The sequence below is a fragment of the Carlito syrichta genome, unplaced genomic scaffold, assembly GCF_000164805.1.
Source record: "Carlito syrichta isolate Samal-C Ts95f unplaced genomic scaffold, Tarsius_syrichta-2.0.1 Scaffold82995, whole genome shotgun sequence".
NCBI lineage: Eukaryota > Metazoa > Chordata > Mammalia > Primates > Tarsiidae > Carlito > Carlito syrichta.
This window is the reverse complement of record NW_007027091.1, coordinates 362,390-377,935: the sequence shown is the minus strand read 5'-3', so window position 1 is coordinate 377,935 and position 15,546 is coordinate 362,390. Positions and strand designations below refer to the sequence as shown.

General features: G+C 47.1%; 1 protein-coding gene across 1 annotated transcript; it reads left to right on the top strand.

The window, feature by feature from the left end:
- Positions 1 to 1,300: 1,300 nt before the first annotated feature.
- LOC103258392 (phospholipase A1 member A-like) lies at positions 1,301 to 15,112 on the top strand (the record flags this gene model as incomplete). The annotated part of the gene is made up of 7 exons (XM_008056067.1): positions 1,301 to 1,402; positions 4,287 to 4,376; positions 6,452 to 6,619; positions 7,823 to 7,912; positions 11,861 to 11,969; positions 13,644 to 13,808; positions 14,700 to 15,112. Coding segments are annotated over 7 exons (809 nt in total), but the record flags the coding sequence as incomplete, so codon positions are not given.
- Positions 15,113 to 15,546: the final 434 nt, after the last annotated feature.

Sequence of the window (15,546 nt, the reverse complement as noted above, 5' to 3'; positions counted from 1 at the left end):
GGATTGGATGTCTGGAAAAGATTTCAATTCTCCCTCATTTATGAAGCTTAGTTTGGCTGGGTAGGTTATTCTTGGTTGAAATTGTTTCTCTTTTAGAACTTTGAAGATAGGGCTCCAGGCTCTCCTGGCCTGAAGGGTTTCTGTTGATAAATCTGCTGCTATTCTAATTGATTTTCCCTGGTAGGTAGTCTGGAGGCCATGTATTTCTTTCTGAGTCTCCGTTTCTACATCTGTAGAAACACCATGAAAACGTTTCATTAAACACCTGCAAAAATATGGAGAATTTTATGCTTCCAGACCCATTCTCAGTCAATAAGGGACTAGAGCTGTGTAGTAAATATCCCAGCTTCTTGGCCCCTCATGGGACAATTCTGAGTCATGTTCCACAGAATCCCTCAGAGAGGGCTCTCAGTGGGACAAAACCCAGTTGCCACGGTGATAACCTACTCATTTATATTTTCCTTCATTCCCTGACTTTTCTCCCAGTCCCTCACCATATTTTCTGCGACCTTCTCCCAAACAAACTATCTGTACAGTGAATCCTTGTGGCAGGGACTACTTTTGGTGGGACAAGGAAGGAAGGAATCCAGAATGAGACATGGGAATAACAATATCTACTTCACTGTGTTGTCGGGACTAGGGTATGTAAAACTGATTAGCACAGGACCTGGCAGATAGCAACTGCTCAAAAAAAAAAAAAAAAAAAGGAAGCTATTGTTATGACATGAAGGTTAATATTACTTATATTAACTCTTACAAAATGGTTGGTGTTATCAAGCTCATTTAGAGCCAGAGAAACTGGGTCATTGAGCGGTTACCTCAAGAGAGACAACAGAGGTTGGGCTCAGTGGCTCAGCCTGTAATCCCAGCACTCTGGGAGGCTGAGGCGAGTGGATTGCCTGAGCCTGCGGATTCGAGACCAGGCCGGGCAACATAAAAAACTAGCTGGACGTGGTAGTGTGTGCCTGTAGTTCTGGCTATTTGGAAGGCTAAGGCAGAACGATCACCTGAGCCCAGCAGGTCAATGCTGAGGTGGCCCTGAGTGTGCCACTGCACTCCAGTCTGCGCGATGGAGTGAGACTCTGACTCAAAAAAAAAAAAAAAAAAAAAGAGAGAGAGAGAGAGAGACAACAGAGAAAGGGGTTTCCTGGGTAAGATGGTCTTGAGCCAATTCTTTCAACCCTTGTTGGAAAGCTCTGTGATCTGAACCGGAAGGGCTGCAGCCTGGGTATGTGTTGCTTCCATGAGGCTCCCTGCAGCTGGGGGGAAGGAAGCCCCTGATGCCAGTCTGTCCTTGTAGGCTTGGATCCCGCTGGACCCGAGTACACCAGGGCCAGCCTGGAGGAGCGCTTGGATGCCGAAGATGCCCTCTTCGTGGAAGCCATCCACACAGACACCGACAGTGAGCTGGGGTGACCTTTCTGGGCTAAGGGGATGAACACAGGGCAGGGCCTGGCAGGTTGGCCCCGGCCCTCTCAGAACTTCTGTTGTCCAGTGAAGCATTTACCAGCACGATGTTGAAGGTCTTTTCCAGCTGTCATTCTGTGACCACTGAGATGAATGGTTTTAGTTTTAGTCACCAGTAGCCAGGAAGAGTTTCACTCATTGTCCAAAAGGGTTTGGTTGAGAATCTCCCTCTCTGATTCAATACCAAACCTTGTGCTGGGCAGCACTGTGGAGGCATCATGACTGGTTGACTTATGGGAAAGTCATGTAGCTTGTCCGGGCTGGGTGCACTTGGTCCCGAGGGACTGGGCCATTACACTCCACAGACACACTAACCTGTCAGGACTTTCCTCCTCCCCCGAGGACAAGCTCAGCCCATCAGTCCAGTGGAGAATGAGAATCCCTTTCAGTAGTGTCAGGCCCAGCAAAGACCCCTGACTCTCAATCCATTATGACCCAATTGAGCTCTTCTGACCAACAGGGAAGGGAGGTGGACATTCCTCTTCATTTCTGCTAGCATCCAAGACTCACAGATTCGTGATTCTGAAAGAAATCCATGCAGTAACACTGTCCAACCCTCCTTCCCACCTTCTCACAGATAGGGAACCAAAGCCCACAGGTCTCTGCTCAGCTATGTTGGGTTAATTAATTAACTTGTTCATTAATGCAGTAGATCCTTTCTGTCCTCAATTGTTAAATAGGTGACTTATTAGGCCCTTATTTACCTGAATGAGGCCTCTCAGCTCCCTTCAAAGTTGGAGCCATTTCCTGATATAATTAAAAAAAAAACTTTCTATTTATGCAATCAAAATATATTGAGTTATGTAGCAGTCACTGAGAATAGGGCAATGAACAAGACAATGGAGCATACAGGCTATGTGGGCAGACATTCAATAATTTGCTCCTTCAATAAATATTTATTAGGCACCTACTGTGTGCCAGGTACTGCATAGGTGTTGAGGATACAACAGAAGAACAGACAGGCAAACATTTGTGGAACTGACATCCAAGGAAACAGACAAGACAGTTACACACTGTGATTATTACAGTGAAGTCTGCAGGTTTGTTTTTTTTTTCTTATGTTTTGTAGAGATGAGGTCTCACTATGTTGCTCAGGCTGGGCTCGAACTCCTGGGCTCAAGTAATCCTCCCATCACAGCCTCCCAAAGTGTTGGGATTACAGACATGAGCCACCATGCTCTGGGTGACCTGGGTAGGGGGGTTTGCTTCAGATAGGATTATTGAGGAAAGTCTGTCCAAGGAGGGGGAGTCTTAGGATGAGAATGAGTTGACCCTGGGAAGAGCTGGGAGAAGAGCATCCTTGGTGGAGAGAACAGCCAGAACAAAGGCCTGTCACGTGGTGAAGACCTGGTTTGTTGTAGAGACAGGGAGGAGAACCATGCATGTGGCCAGAGTATAGAGAAGGGAGGAAGAGGTATTGAGTGAGGCTGGAGAAGAGAGGCCAGTCTAGGCTGGTCGTGGCAAGGAGGTTAAGTGAAGACAGGGCAGTAACTGGGATTTCCTTAAAAGGTGACTGTGGGTCCTATGTAGATGGACTGTAGGAGGTATGACAGGAAGCCCAGAGGCCTAATAGAGGGTGTTTGCAGTAGTGATCTGGGTGAGAGGTGATGGTGGCTTGGGCAAAGGTGGTGGCAGTAAAGCCAGAGAGGAGTAGGATTCAAAATGTGGCCTGGCATGGTGGCTCATGCCTGTAATCCCAGTGCTTTGGGAAACCGAGATGTGCTTGAGCCCAGGAGTTTGTGACCAGCCTGGGCAACATAGCAAGACCTTGTCTCTACCAAAAACAATTTTTTTTAAAAAAAGATTCAAAATGTATTTGGAGGCTGTATGCGTTGGCTCTTGCCTATAATCCCAGCATTTAGGGAGGCTGAAGTGAGAGGATAGTCTGAGCCCAGAAGTTCGAAACCAGCCTAGGCAACATGGCAAAACCTCATTTCTACAATAAATCAAGAAATTAGGCAGGTGTGATGGTGCATGCCTATAGTTCCAGCTACTTGGGAGGCTGAGGTGGAAGGATCACCGAAGTTCAGCAGGTCAAGGCTGCGGTAGCCACTGCAATCCAGCTAGGCGACAGAGTGAGACTCCGACTCCAAAAAAAGAGTATATTTTGGAGGTAGAGCTGACTGGACTCACGATGGGCTGTGTGTGGAGCGTGAGGGAAAGGCAGGGATCCAGGATAGCTTCTAGGTGATTGCTTAAGCTCTGGGTGGATGGCACCGAGCAAATAATACACAGTCAATCTCTTACAAAAGTGATAGATGGTCTGAAGGAGAAAATCGAGGTCTTCAGCAGCTGAGCCTGAGCCAGTCTGACAGGTCGGCTGCCATGACAGAAAGTCTGGGCTCTAGTCACCAGGATGGAATGAGGGCCGCAGCCTCTCTCTGTAACTCAACCGTGGAGCCACACCGTATTTCCACTCAGTCAGGGAACACAGAAACACATTCTGTGGGAGACTATGGCCATATGATCCCAGGCATTATTGGAACTATGACACGAAGGAAAATAGAAACTATTCAGTGAGGGAAAATGGCCAAGTTTATAACATGTACTGAGTTATAAAAGCCTGGGTTAAGGGATCTTTTTCTTGATTTTCTTCAGCAAACATGAATATCTTATCAATGGATTCTTCTTCAGTTCCTTTCAGCATGGAAAACCCCCTTTAGAAAACTGTTTGGGGGTTCTTTCTGCAAAGTCTCACAGCACGGCATGGAGTGGGTGGGCTCCCGAGGTGGGAGGCCTGGGGCCAGCGGACCCTGCTGTGGGACCTGGAAAATACACCCCTGAAGTAAGGAAGTTAATGGAGTCCTGCTTCCTTTCAGATTTGGGTATTCGGATTCCCGTCGGACATGTGGACTACTTTGTCAACGGAGGCCAAGACCAACCTGGCTGTCCCTCGTTCATTTATGCAGGTCAGAGAGCCAGAGAGGTGGTGTTTGGCTACCCCAGAGATTGGAATTCATCAACAGCCGTTGTGTCGAGTCAGCCAGTGTGGGCCGTAGAGTGTCCTTCTGACAATGTCCTTTGCTGTGTCTCACAACGCTTTACTCAGGGCTTACTCAATGATGTCTTCAGAGCCCAGGCACTCTGGGGGAGTACTTGAAGTTAAAAGCCTGCACCATACTATGTGATCCCCCGCAACTTGCCTTAGACCCTGCCATGATCCAGCATCAGTGAAGCCAATAACCTCTGTTCATCCCTGGACCTTGATTTGTGGCAGCGTCCACACTGGCTGCATCCTCTACCTAGTGGTGGTAGAAGCAAGCCAATGTGCTCAAAATCAGCTAGCTGAAGTATCAATTGATGCATGACCGTTTCACCAAATATACTAAGTATAACAGGTCTCTTAACTTGTTTTCAAGATAATCTTTTTATTTTTCTTTTTTATTAGAAATGGGGTCTCATTGTGTTATCCAGGCTGCAATCAGACTCCTGGACTCACATGATCCTCCCTCCTCAAGCCTCTCTAGTAGCTGGGACTACCAAGTGTGTACTACCATGCCTAGCTAAGATAATCTTTTTTAACACATTCAATGAGTGTAGATTTCTTCTCTTCTAAATGTATCCTTCTGGAATGTTGCTTTTGAATATGTTCATCGAATATGATCATCTTAGCATTATTTTAAATAATATTAACTCTGTCAATGATTGTTTAGTTTTCTTATATTCGTCTTATGAATATAGTCTATATATCAGCATATCCTATGAAAACTTAAAATGCTAAATTTTTGTTACTATATTTATAGTCTTTTCCTGTTTTACCAAGTTGTTGACATTTGAAGGATTCTTTTGACCATTTTAATTGAATAACCAGTAACCTATATTACCAAATTTACTAGTTCTCCAAAAACATACTTCTTTAAACAATTTATAAATTTTTCAGCAATTCTGATCAGATGGGATAGTTTCGCTTCAATGACTTTTGAAAATTCAGTGACATTTTAGCTGACCTTTTAAAATTTTTTTTGTTTGTTTTTTGAGATGGGGTCTTGCTCTGTCATTCAGGCTGGAGGACAGTGGTATGATCATGGCTCACTACAGCCTTGCAACAATAACCTCCCTCCTGGGCTGAGATGATCCCTCTGCCTTAGTCTTCAGAGTAATTGGGACTACAGGCATGTGCCATTATGCCCAGCTAATTTTTTTTTTTTTTTAGGCTGACTGCTGTTCATTTTTTCTTCATAATAATTTGAAAGGGTTTAGTTTGTCTCTGCCCCAGCTCCCTGTTGCAGCTGGAAGGATAGTGACCATGGGGAGTATCCCAACCATGTGGAAAATGAAAGTTAATGTAGAGCTCAGTCTTGGTTGCAGAGCCCAGAGAGGGGGTGCCAAGGTGCAGGGAGGGTCTGAAGACCCCAGGACCCTCTTGGGCTCACTGCATACTCTTAGACTCAGTCAATTCATCCAATGGGGGTTGCTAGAAACTTACATCATAAACAATAACAACAACAAAACCAAGTTTTAGGTAAACTGGGTTATTTGACAAATCCCACGTATCAGTCACTTGACTGGGTGAGCCTCGGCACACTGGGTTTAGAGATTGATCAGGAACTACTGCTGCCTCCCTTGCTTGTCTCATTGCTGGGTTGGGTATAATGAGGTTGTTTAAGAAAAATAGTTGATGGGTGATAATAAAGAAGGCAAAAATATGCATATGTGTCCACTCAGAGAAGCGGGGTCCCCATCTCCAGTTCTCTGTTCATTTCCATTTTATGAAAGAGAGTTTGCATGGCTACAGAAGAGTGGCTCTCAAATCATGCAATTTTCTTGACAGGTTAAGCTTATGGATTTCAGGAAAATAAAAGGGAAAGGGAATTTGCAGTAACCACGTTCATTAATATTTAAAAAATGTGGCTCAGGGGACATCCTGTGTGTTTATTTATAGCTTGCCAGAAGATAAAATTCAACAGAGTTCCAGTAAGTGGCATGGGTGGAGTTTCAGTTTCTCTTGACGGAAGCCTTCACTGTGGCTTTGTTCTCTGCTTAGGTTACAGCTATCTGATCTGTGACCACATGAGAGCTGTACATCTCTACATCAGTGCCCTGGAGAACTCCTGTCCGCTGATGGCCTTTCCTTGTGCCAGCTACAAGGCCTTCCTGGCTGGACACTGCCTGGACTGCTTTAACCCGTTTCTGCTTTCCTGTCCGAGGATAGGTAACATGTCACTCCTTTGGCTTCCTTTGGCAATCTGGGGGACGTTCAAGTCCACTAGCTGTCACCTCTTACTGTCCCGATCTCCTACAGTCAAGAGGCCTATCCAACCGGAGAAAAGAAAATCAGGCATTGAGGCGCTTAGCTTGTTCTCACCCAGAAGCTAGCCATTGACCCTCGTGCCCCACCCCTCACCCTCCATACTGTTCCTAGGTCTGCACACCCTTCCCACATCTAGCACCTCGCCTGGAAGTCCAGCCTCAGGACATTCTCTAGAAACACTGGCATCCAAAGAGCCTTTGCTTCTACTCTCAGACGCTTTCTGTGGGTCTTTCTCATAGGCCGGCCATTCCCCAGCCCTTCATAGACCCTCTATCCATGTGCTGTGGGAAGTCCCCAAGAGTGGCCCACAAGGCCCAAGTTAGAGGCCAGCTGGAGGGGAGCCTAGTTTCTGGGGGACTTGGGCACCTTCCTGGGTGAGCCAGAGAAGTCTAGGGAAAGAACTCCAGGAAGGCCACGAGTCTGGCCTGTAGCTCACCTGTGCATACCCTTGCTGTGAATATCATGGGGTTATCCAGGATGCAGAGCTCCAGGAAGAAATCCTGGGTGTGGAATGCCATCTCCCTCCCTACCCCCACACTCTCCCACTTCCTACCCTGGCTGCCACTCAGAACTGTAGCAGCCTCTCCTTGCTTCTGCGAAGGAAGTGGGTACCAGTCTGACAAGATGTTAAAGAAGGTCAGCTTACCATGGTAAAACAAGCCGATACAATTTCCTACTTATTGGACATGTGTCACAGATCCCCCAGACACAATAGATCAACTAATTCAACAACAGATATGGCTCACACCGCTTGCCCAGCCATGTCTCTTACTCCACCTTCCCTCTCACTGAACACCCTGCGGCGCTCACCGCCCGTGCGTCCCCGTGTATGTATATACACACGTCAGGTTCCCTCATCCTGTGTCAGAGAATGGGCCGGATGGTCTGAAAAATGTACTTCCTGTTTAGGTGTGTGTTTGTCCCCGCCTATGGATCGAGCTGTTGGTACCCTGGGACTTGCCCCAGGGATGGCATTTAATGAGCCTAGAGTATAGATGTCTCTAGAATAAATGGGTGCAGGAAATAACAAACACAAGGCTGGGTGCTCTGGGACCCAGAAGTGGTCTCCTCAGGGTTCTGCCATCTTTGTTTCTTTATTTCCAGGGCTGGTAGAACAAGACGGTGTCAAGATAGAGCCGCTTCCCAAGGAAGTCAAAGTCTACCTCATGACCTCTTCCAGGGCTCCATTCTGCGGTGAGTAGGAGAAAACACCTGAGTTCAGTTCTGGTTTGTGCTTGGTATCCTGGGGTCCTGTCTGCTTTCTTGTGTGTACCAAACATCCCAAAGTATGCAGGTTTGGAAAATAAATTATATGGCCGTTCTCAGTGTAACTGATTTTCGGATCAACTTGTGTGGGATTAGTGGAGGGATCTTTGTGGTTTTATCTTCCTGGTACTAGAAGGCCTGGTGCAGGGAGATATGGAGCCAGAGCTCAGCCTCTGTGCTCACACAGATCTGGATTGGACTCTCAGCCTCTCATTTAGCAGCTGTGTGATCAGGAGCAAGCAGCTTAACCTCTCTGGATCTCTACATCTTTATGTGAAATTGGGAACAATAACAATTCGTACTTTAAAGAATTGATTGTGAGGATATAATAAATTAGTATACAGAAGGCATATACACGGTATAATAGCATACAGCAGGTGTATATACTATAGCACAGTGTCAGGAACCCAATAAGTAATAATCCCTTTCCATCGTCAATCATAGAATTTGGAAGAATTATTGGGGTGTTTCTACCTTCGGGCCAGGGAGAATTTCATATTTGTCTCTTAGGGGTAAAATGGGCTATAGAGTCACCTGTGGGCTTTTAATAAGTGTTGCTCATTTGACAACCCAGTTCTTAGAAGTGAATGTGAGGAAAAAGAAGCTCAAGAGACCAGGGAACATGCCCAAAGAACACAGCTGGTGAAGGTCAGGGTGAAGGTCAGGACTCGACTCCATGGCTTCTTACTCCAAAATCTATAACCTTCCAAGCCACCACCCACCTCCACACTGCTTCTCTGCTCCCTCTTCTGAGAACCTGCTGTGTGCAGGCCGTATTTCTCACTCACTTTTGTCCATGCCACCTTGGAGTCAGCAGGTGGGAAGATATTGTGTCTGGTGGTGGAGGCAGTGCTGCCAGGGCCAGGCATCCCAGTTTCTAATTCCAGCTCCTGGGCAGGTTCACAGCAACCTGAACTGGCTCCTCCATGTCTGCACAGCTAAGAATACACATAGCCAGGTAGCCTGGGGAACGCTTGGAGTTTAAAAGCACCTTAAGGTGCCCGCTGAGGGAGATTTCATGGGAGACATACTTTTTCTGATTATTTCATATTTGTCATGAGACCACCTCTCCATGTCCCCAGAAGCATGCCCCTGTCTGTTTAAAAAAACCACAGATAGGGCCAGGTGCGGTGGCTCGTGCCTGTAATCCTAGCATGTTGGAAGGCCAAGGTGGGAGGATTGCCTGAGTTCAGGAGTTCAAGACCAGGCTGGGCAACATAGAAAGGCTTTGTCTCTACAAAAAAAAAAAAAAATAGCTGAACATGGTGGCACACACCTGCTTCCCAGCTACCCAGGAAGCTGAGACAGAAGAATCAGCTGAGCCCAGGAGGGAGGTCAAGACTGCGGTGAGCCATGGTTGGGCCACAGCACTCCAGTCTGGATGACAGAGTGAGACCCCCAACTCAAAAATCAAAAACAAGAACAAAAATAACACAGAGAATACAGAAAGAAACAAGTTGGCATGAAAACTTGCTCGCCTGTACATGCTGCCTGGGCCATCAGTTCTGGAATGGAAGCTGGCCACTCCTGTCCTACGCAGAAACGGGCCATCTACCTGAGTGTGCTCAGGTGGGGCCAGAAGCCCACAGCCCCCATGGCACTGGGCTCCTCTCATGCCTGGCACTCTTGGCCTGATATGACCTCAGCAATACTCACGAAGACAGGCGTTACCCTGCCTTGTCTACCAAATACTTTTTTAAACAGTATTTTTCCTTGTAGATCTTTTCACACTACACACCTTCTCTGCATTACCTTGTTTAATCCTCACCATGTCCTATGAGGCAACGTTGGGAGCTATTGCTTACAGATAAGGGAAATGAGGCACAGAGAGGTTCAGTGACTTGGGCTAGGTGGCGCAGCTCATAAGCAGTGGGTCTGGGCCTGGATCTGGCCTCCTGACCAAGCGCCCGGGGGCTCTGTTTTCCACTCACCAAGTCATGCTCCTATGCAGATCTGATTTCACTACCAATTCCCAACGTTAGGCCTGCCTCTCCCGGAGTTTCCAGAGTAATGTAGTGAAGAAAAGGGCAAAACCTTAGAAAACTTTCTTGATTAATGATACATGCTAGTAGAGGCAGAAGTAATATATCAAACTTAGCCCAGAGAATTAAGTTCCTAAAGCTTATGTCAGTTAACATTTTCACCACCTTGCAGTTTTCCGGTCAGCCTGTGCCCATTCCCATAACAATCTAAATCCCATTGTAACAACCAAGAAAGGGAGACAGAAGGGTGTGGCATCTGCCATGATCCTCTGTGAAGGGGTGACATATGAGGCTCTCTTTTCTTCTTGTGGATTCTTGGCACCTGTCAGTGAGCCCTGTTACCAATTCCAGGAGCCCTGATGGACCACAGCACTCCTCCATCTTAGTGCTGCATTCACCGACATCCATTTGATTAGTCCCCCAATATTTGCCCATGAAATTTGACAAATGAGGCCTGGCATGGTGGCTCACACCTATTATTCCAACAATCTGGGAGACTGAGGCAGGAGGTTTGCTTGAGCCCAGGAATTTGAGACCAGCCTGGGAAACATAGCAAGACTTTGTCCCTACAAAAAATTTTTAAAAATTAGCCAGGCATGGTGGCACATGCTTGTAGTCCCAGCTACTCGGGAGGCTGAGGCAGAAGGATCAGCTGAGTCCAAGAAGTCAAGGCTGGGGTAAGCCATGATCGTGCCACTGCACTCCAACCTGAGTGACAGAGTGAGATCCCCGACTCAAAAAGAAAAAAAGACAAATGAAAAGTACAAGTAGGAGAGAGGTGAAGAATTGTATCTCTAGCCATGTTCCCATCACCAAAGGAACCTGGGAAAAGTGTCTGATGATCAAAGTCACTGCAAAATGCCACCAACCATGTCTACCCCTTATTATAGAAAGAATGGCTTGCTAGGGAGGCTTTAATCCTTAACTTCATTTGTCAGAGGGACAGCAGGTCCCAGGGTATTCCCATGGCCAGGCTATGTCAATGACACCTATTAAGAGAGCTCCAGCATCTGTGCTGCCCAAGGATAGTGAAAATGCCATGTCAGCAGGCAGCTGCCTCAGGAAGGGGTACAGTCTTCTCCCACACATGCAACTTGGCTCCCAACGCTGTGCGTATGGGTAGGGCAGCAGGAGCATCACTACATTTTATGAGTTATTATTTAGTGTATGTCCTAGCCCATCTGTGCTTTTATAACACAATACCCGAGACTGGTGAATTTAAACAACAGAAGTTAATTTTCTTACACTTCTGGGGGCTGGGAAGTCCAAGATCAAGGCACTGGCATTTGTTGTCTGTGAGAGTGGCTCTTTCCGTTTTCAAGATGGCACTTGGTGGCTGGTCCAGAGGGGACAATGGCAGAAAGTGGAAGGGCAAAAAAGGGCCCAGATAGTGTTCTTGAACCCATCTAGAGGTCACTAATCCATCCATAAAAGGCCCTACCTCTTAATGCTGTTGCATCGGGCATTAAATTTAAACACGAATTTTGTAGGGGACACAAACATTCAAACAAAGCAGTAAAGGATAGATCGTTTTGATTCTTTGAAGTTCACACAACCACAATGATGTCACCACACAGAAAGGAGTGGAACATTCCAACATTACAAGTAATAATAAAAACTCACTGAATTCTTCCTAGCCACAGGCACTGTTCTGAGGACTTTATCTGTATTAACCCATTTCATCCTCATTCAGACCTATGGAGTATCTATTTTTATTATCCTTGGTTTATGCTTGAGGAAACTGAGGATTTGAGATGGGAAGTGATCTACTCCAGTACACACAGCCGTTAAGGGGTAAAGCCAAAGTTCCCAACTCAACTGCTCTCTCTGGAGCTTTTTGCTCATTGTACCTTCTGCCCTATGGTCCAATCTCTGCTGTGCTTTGATTTCCTAGTGCATCACAGCCTCGTGGAGTTTTACTTGCAGGAGCCAAGAAACAAGGACACCAGCATCGAGGTCACTTTCCTTAGCAGTAATGTCACCTCCTCGGTCAAGATCACCATGTACGTAAGTGTCCCACATGGTTGACCCCTCTCCTTAGGAGTTGGTTGCCTTTTCATTTAACATGTATACAAACACAGACATCCCTGTCAGGCAGTAAGTGATCGCTGATGGGTGGGCCCAGCTGACTGGGCTGGGGGCCGCATCTAACATAGACCCATCCTCAGACACTTGCCGGGGAGCTGTCCCAAGTTTGGGATCAGCACTGCATCCAAGCAAGGCAGATATGGGTGACAGGAGACAAGGCAGGCAGGCAGCAGTCAGTCATGGGCTAGGATGTAGGAATCAGGTCCCAGGTAGGAAATAGCGCTCAGGAATCCAGGCAGCGGGCGTCAGGATGTCATGGAGGGCATAGGAGGACCTCAGTCTCTAACCCAGGGAGGAGTGGATGGAAAGAGCCAGCAGGCCAGCCCAGGCCCCAGGTAGCAAAGTCCTTCCTGAGCTGGGCCTGCAGTGCTGCTGGGCTCCTTGCTTGCTCTCCCTCACAACACCCTCAGGTTCCTGGGTGGGCCATGCCTTGCGTCCAGCATGGGGACTCGATGATGGGCTTCTTTCTTTCACATTGAATCTCACCATTTCTTGCCTTTGTCTAGGGACCCAAGCCCTCTCTAAACTCTTTTTTTTTTTTTTTTGAGAAAGGGTCTTGCTCTGTTGCCCAGGCTGGAGTGCAGTGGTGCGATCGTAGGTCACTGTGCCTTGACCTCCAGGGCTCAAGCGATCCTTCCACTTCAGCCTCCTGAGCAGCTGCGACTACAGGAGCTCACCACCCCACCTAGCTAATTTTTTATTTTTTGTAAAGACAGGGTCTCGCTATGCTGCTCAGGCTGGTCTCAAAGTCCTGGGCTCAAGTGATCCTCTTCCTCAGGCTCCCAAAGTGCTGGTATTGCAGATGTGAGCCATGGTGCCCGACCTACAGCCCTTTTAGGAGTGCCCTTCTAGGTTGGCCACTTCATACTTCTCCCTCATCTTTTTCTCAGTCCAAAGTGGTGCCTGCATTTTTGGAGACTGATGGGGAATCTGACAGGCAAAGTCAAGAGGGTTAAGAGAGACCTGGATCCTGTTTTCATGCATAGGCCCTTGGGCTGAAGTCAGTGTGCGCCAAACCCTGTGGCTCAAGCTCATAGCAGCACGTGCAGAAGCTGGGATTTATACCTAGTGCTGTGGGTAACAAACCCTAAGCCACACAGCTGGGAAGAGACAAAACCTGAGTTCCTTTTTGGTGCCGTCTGGCTTAGAGACCTGTTTTATGGTTGCTGTTTCCACACACACATTCATACCCAACCTAAAACACAGTAGTCCTTATACAAAATGCCTTGAACTGAAAAGTCCTAAAAGAGGGCTTCTACTTCCAGGTAACTGAATCTGAAAGTGAAGCTCTCCTCTAGCTAGGCGTCCAAGGCTGAGGGGCATTTTTCCAGAAATGAAAATCCAAGGGCTGCATTTTGTGGCGGTGTCCACTTGTTCACTCTAAAAAATCAACAGCGATTTTCTAAGTCATATTCAGAGGTGTAGATGTGAGGCAGAGGGGCTGTTGAGGGTGATGCAAAAGACCTAACCCCTTTGTGCATGGCAGCCAACCAGTGCCACCAGCAATGCCAGAGTCCAATTGGAGCCAAAGGAGAAGCACAGGCAACAGGTACCCTAGTCATTTATTTTCCCTTCCCCTGCCCTTGCAGACCTAAGCGGCAACTCCAGGGGAAAGGACTCATAGCTCACTCCAACCCACCGTGCCAGATACACCAAGTCATGTTCAAGTATCAGGCTTCCAAACGGGTTTGGAAAAAAGACCGAACTACCATAGTCGGGAGGTTCTGCACTGCCCCTCTGCCCGTCAATGACAGGTGAGCCCCAATGTCCGCCCCTGCCTCAGACACGCACACACATCAAGACCAATCCTGACCTTGAGTGTGTTGTTTGTTGAGGTTGAATCTCATCGTGGTGATTACCATCTTTGAAGCAGAAATGACAAAGACCCAGGGTTTTCCGGAACTCGCTGTGGGGCCATCTTGGGTTGGGGATGTTAGGAAGGGAGCCAAAGAGGGTGCTTTAATTCCCTACTCCCACTTCAATATAAAAAAACCCTCCATTTTATCTGGCTTATTTAATTTATTTGTTTTTTGAGTTGGGGGTGTCCCACTCTGTTGCCCAGGCTGGAGCGCAGTGGCACAACCACGACTCATTGTAGCCCCGACCTCCTGGACTCAGGCGATCCTTCAGCCTCAGCCTCCCAAGTAGCTGGGACTACAGAAACGTGCCACCATGCCTGGCTAATTTTTTCTAGAGACAGGGTCTTGCTATGTTGCCCAGGCTGTTCTCAAACTCCTGGGCTCAAGCAATCCTCTCACCTTGACCCCCCGGAGTGCTGGCGCTTACAGGCGTGAGCCACCGTGCCTGTCCCATTTTGTGTGTTTTATATATTTGGTTTCTCTTTGAGATATTATTGAAACAAAGTTTTCTCATTACCTATTTCATCTCCTTAGCCTCCTTTAAATGTGCCGCTGGTCACATTCACCTGGAAACCACATCCCTTTTGCCCTGCCTCTAGCAGGCATATGCATATGATTAGTCTTACCCTCCCACACCTCTGGCACTCAAGCCACACAACCAGACTTCTCCTGTAGATGACTGTAGGCTTCTTTCACCAGACCTCATGGGAACTCTAAAGCCACACAATTCCAGCCCTCTCTCCTGACAGACCAAGAACCTGCTCTCTTGTGGCTCTTCTTTTGCAGTGAAAAGACGGTCTGCTTACCGGAGCCCGTGAACTTACAAGCAAGTGGGACTGTTGTTCATGACCTGAAAATAGCCTGCGGATAGTGTGAGCCTGGGCAGGACACATCTCCCTGGTTTTTTTTGAGAAAGGTGTGATGAGGGATATGTGTGTGTGCACAACTTATTCTAGACCATTACTACTAAGGTGAAAGGCAAACTCTTGGCTATTTCCCCCATAATTAACTACCAAGGAGAGGACAGACGACATTTCACAGAACTTGATTTCCATTGCCAATCTCACATAGCTGCCACTTGTGCTTTCCTCTGCATACTTAATTGCAATGGCCTCATCTCCATAGGCATCTGTACTTAGGATTCAGTAGAAGCATGTATAGAGAAAATAATTTAGCAAAATAAAACTTCGTGAACTATCTGAATCATTTCATTTGTTGTATTGGAATGGAATTCTGGTACATATAAAAATGTGATTTGCACTCTGCAGCATTGGAGAAAACAGTAGATATTGAATTCTCTGTATTAAAATAGCAGCTGAAATAAGTGATTGGAATGAAAGGGAATGAAGGGTGGAGAGGAGGTGGTGCCACTCACCAACCCCTCCCATCGCCTCCTCTGGATATCTGGATGGTTTGAGGGCATAGAGAGATCTTTGGGGAATATAGGTGAATTTCCTTTAGGTTCATGCTTTCCAGAGTTTGATCTTTATAAATAGCCTTGTATCAGCCACAGTCTAGCAGAAAATAGATGGGGTGCTCCAACTGGGTAATTTGAGGGGAATTTAACAAAAGGACTATTTGTAATAGTGTTTCGCGAGGGAACCACAAAAATAGTGCAGGTCCCTGAAGCTAG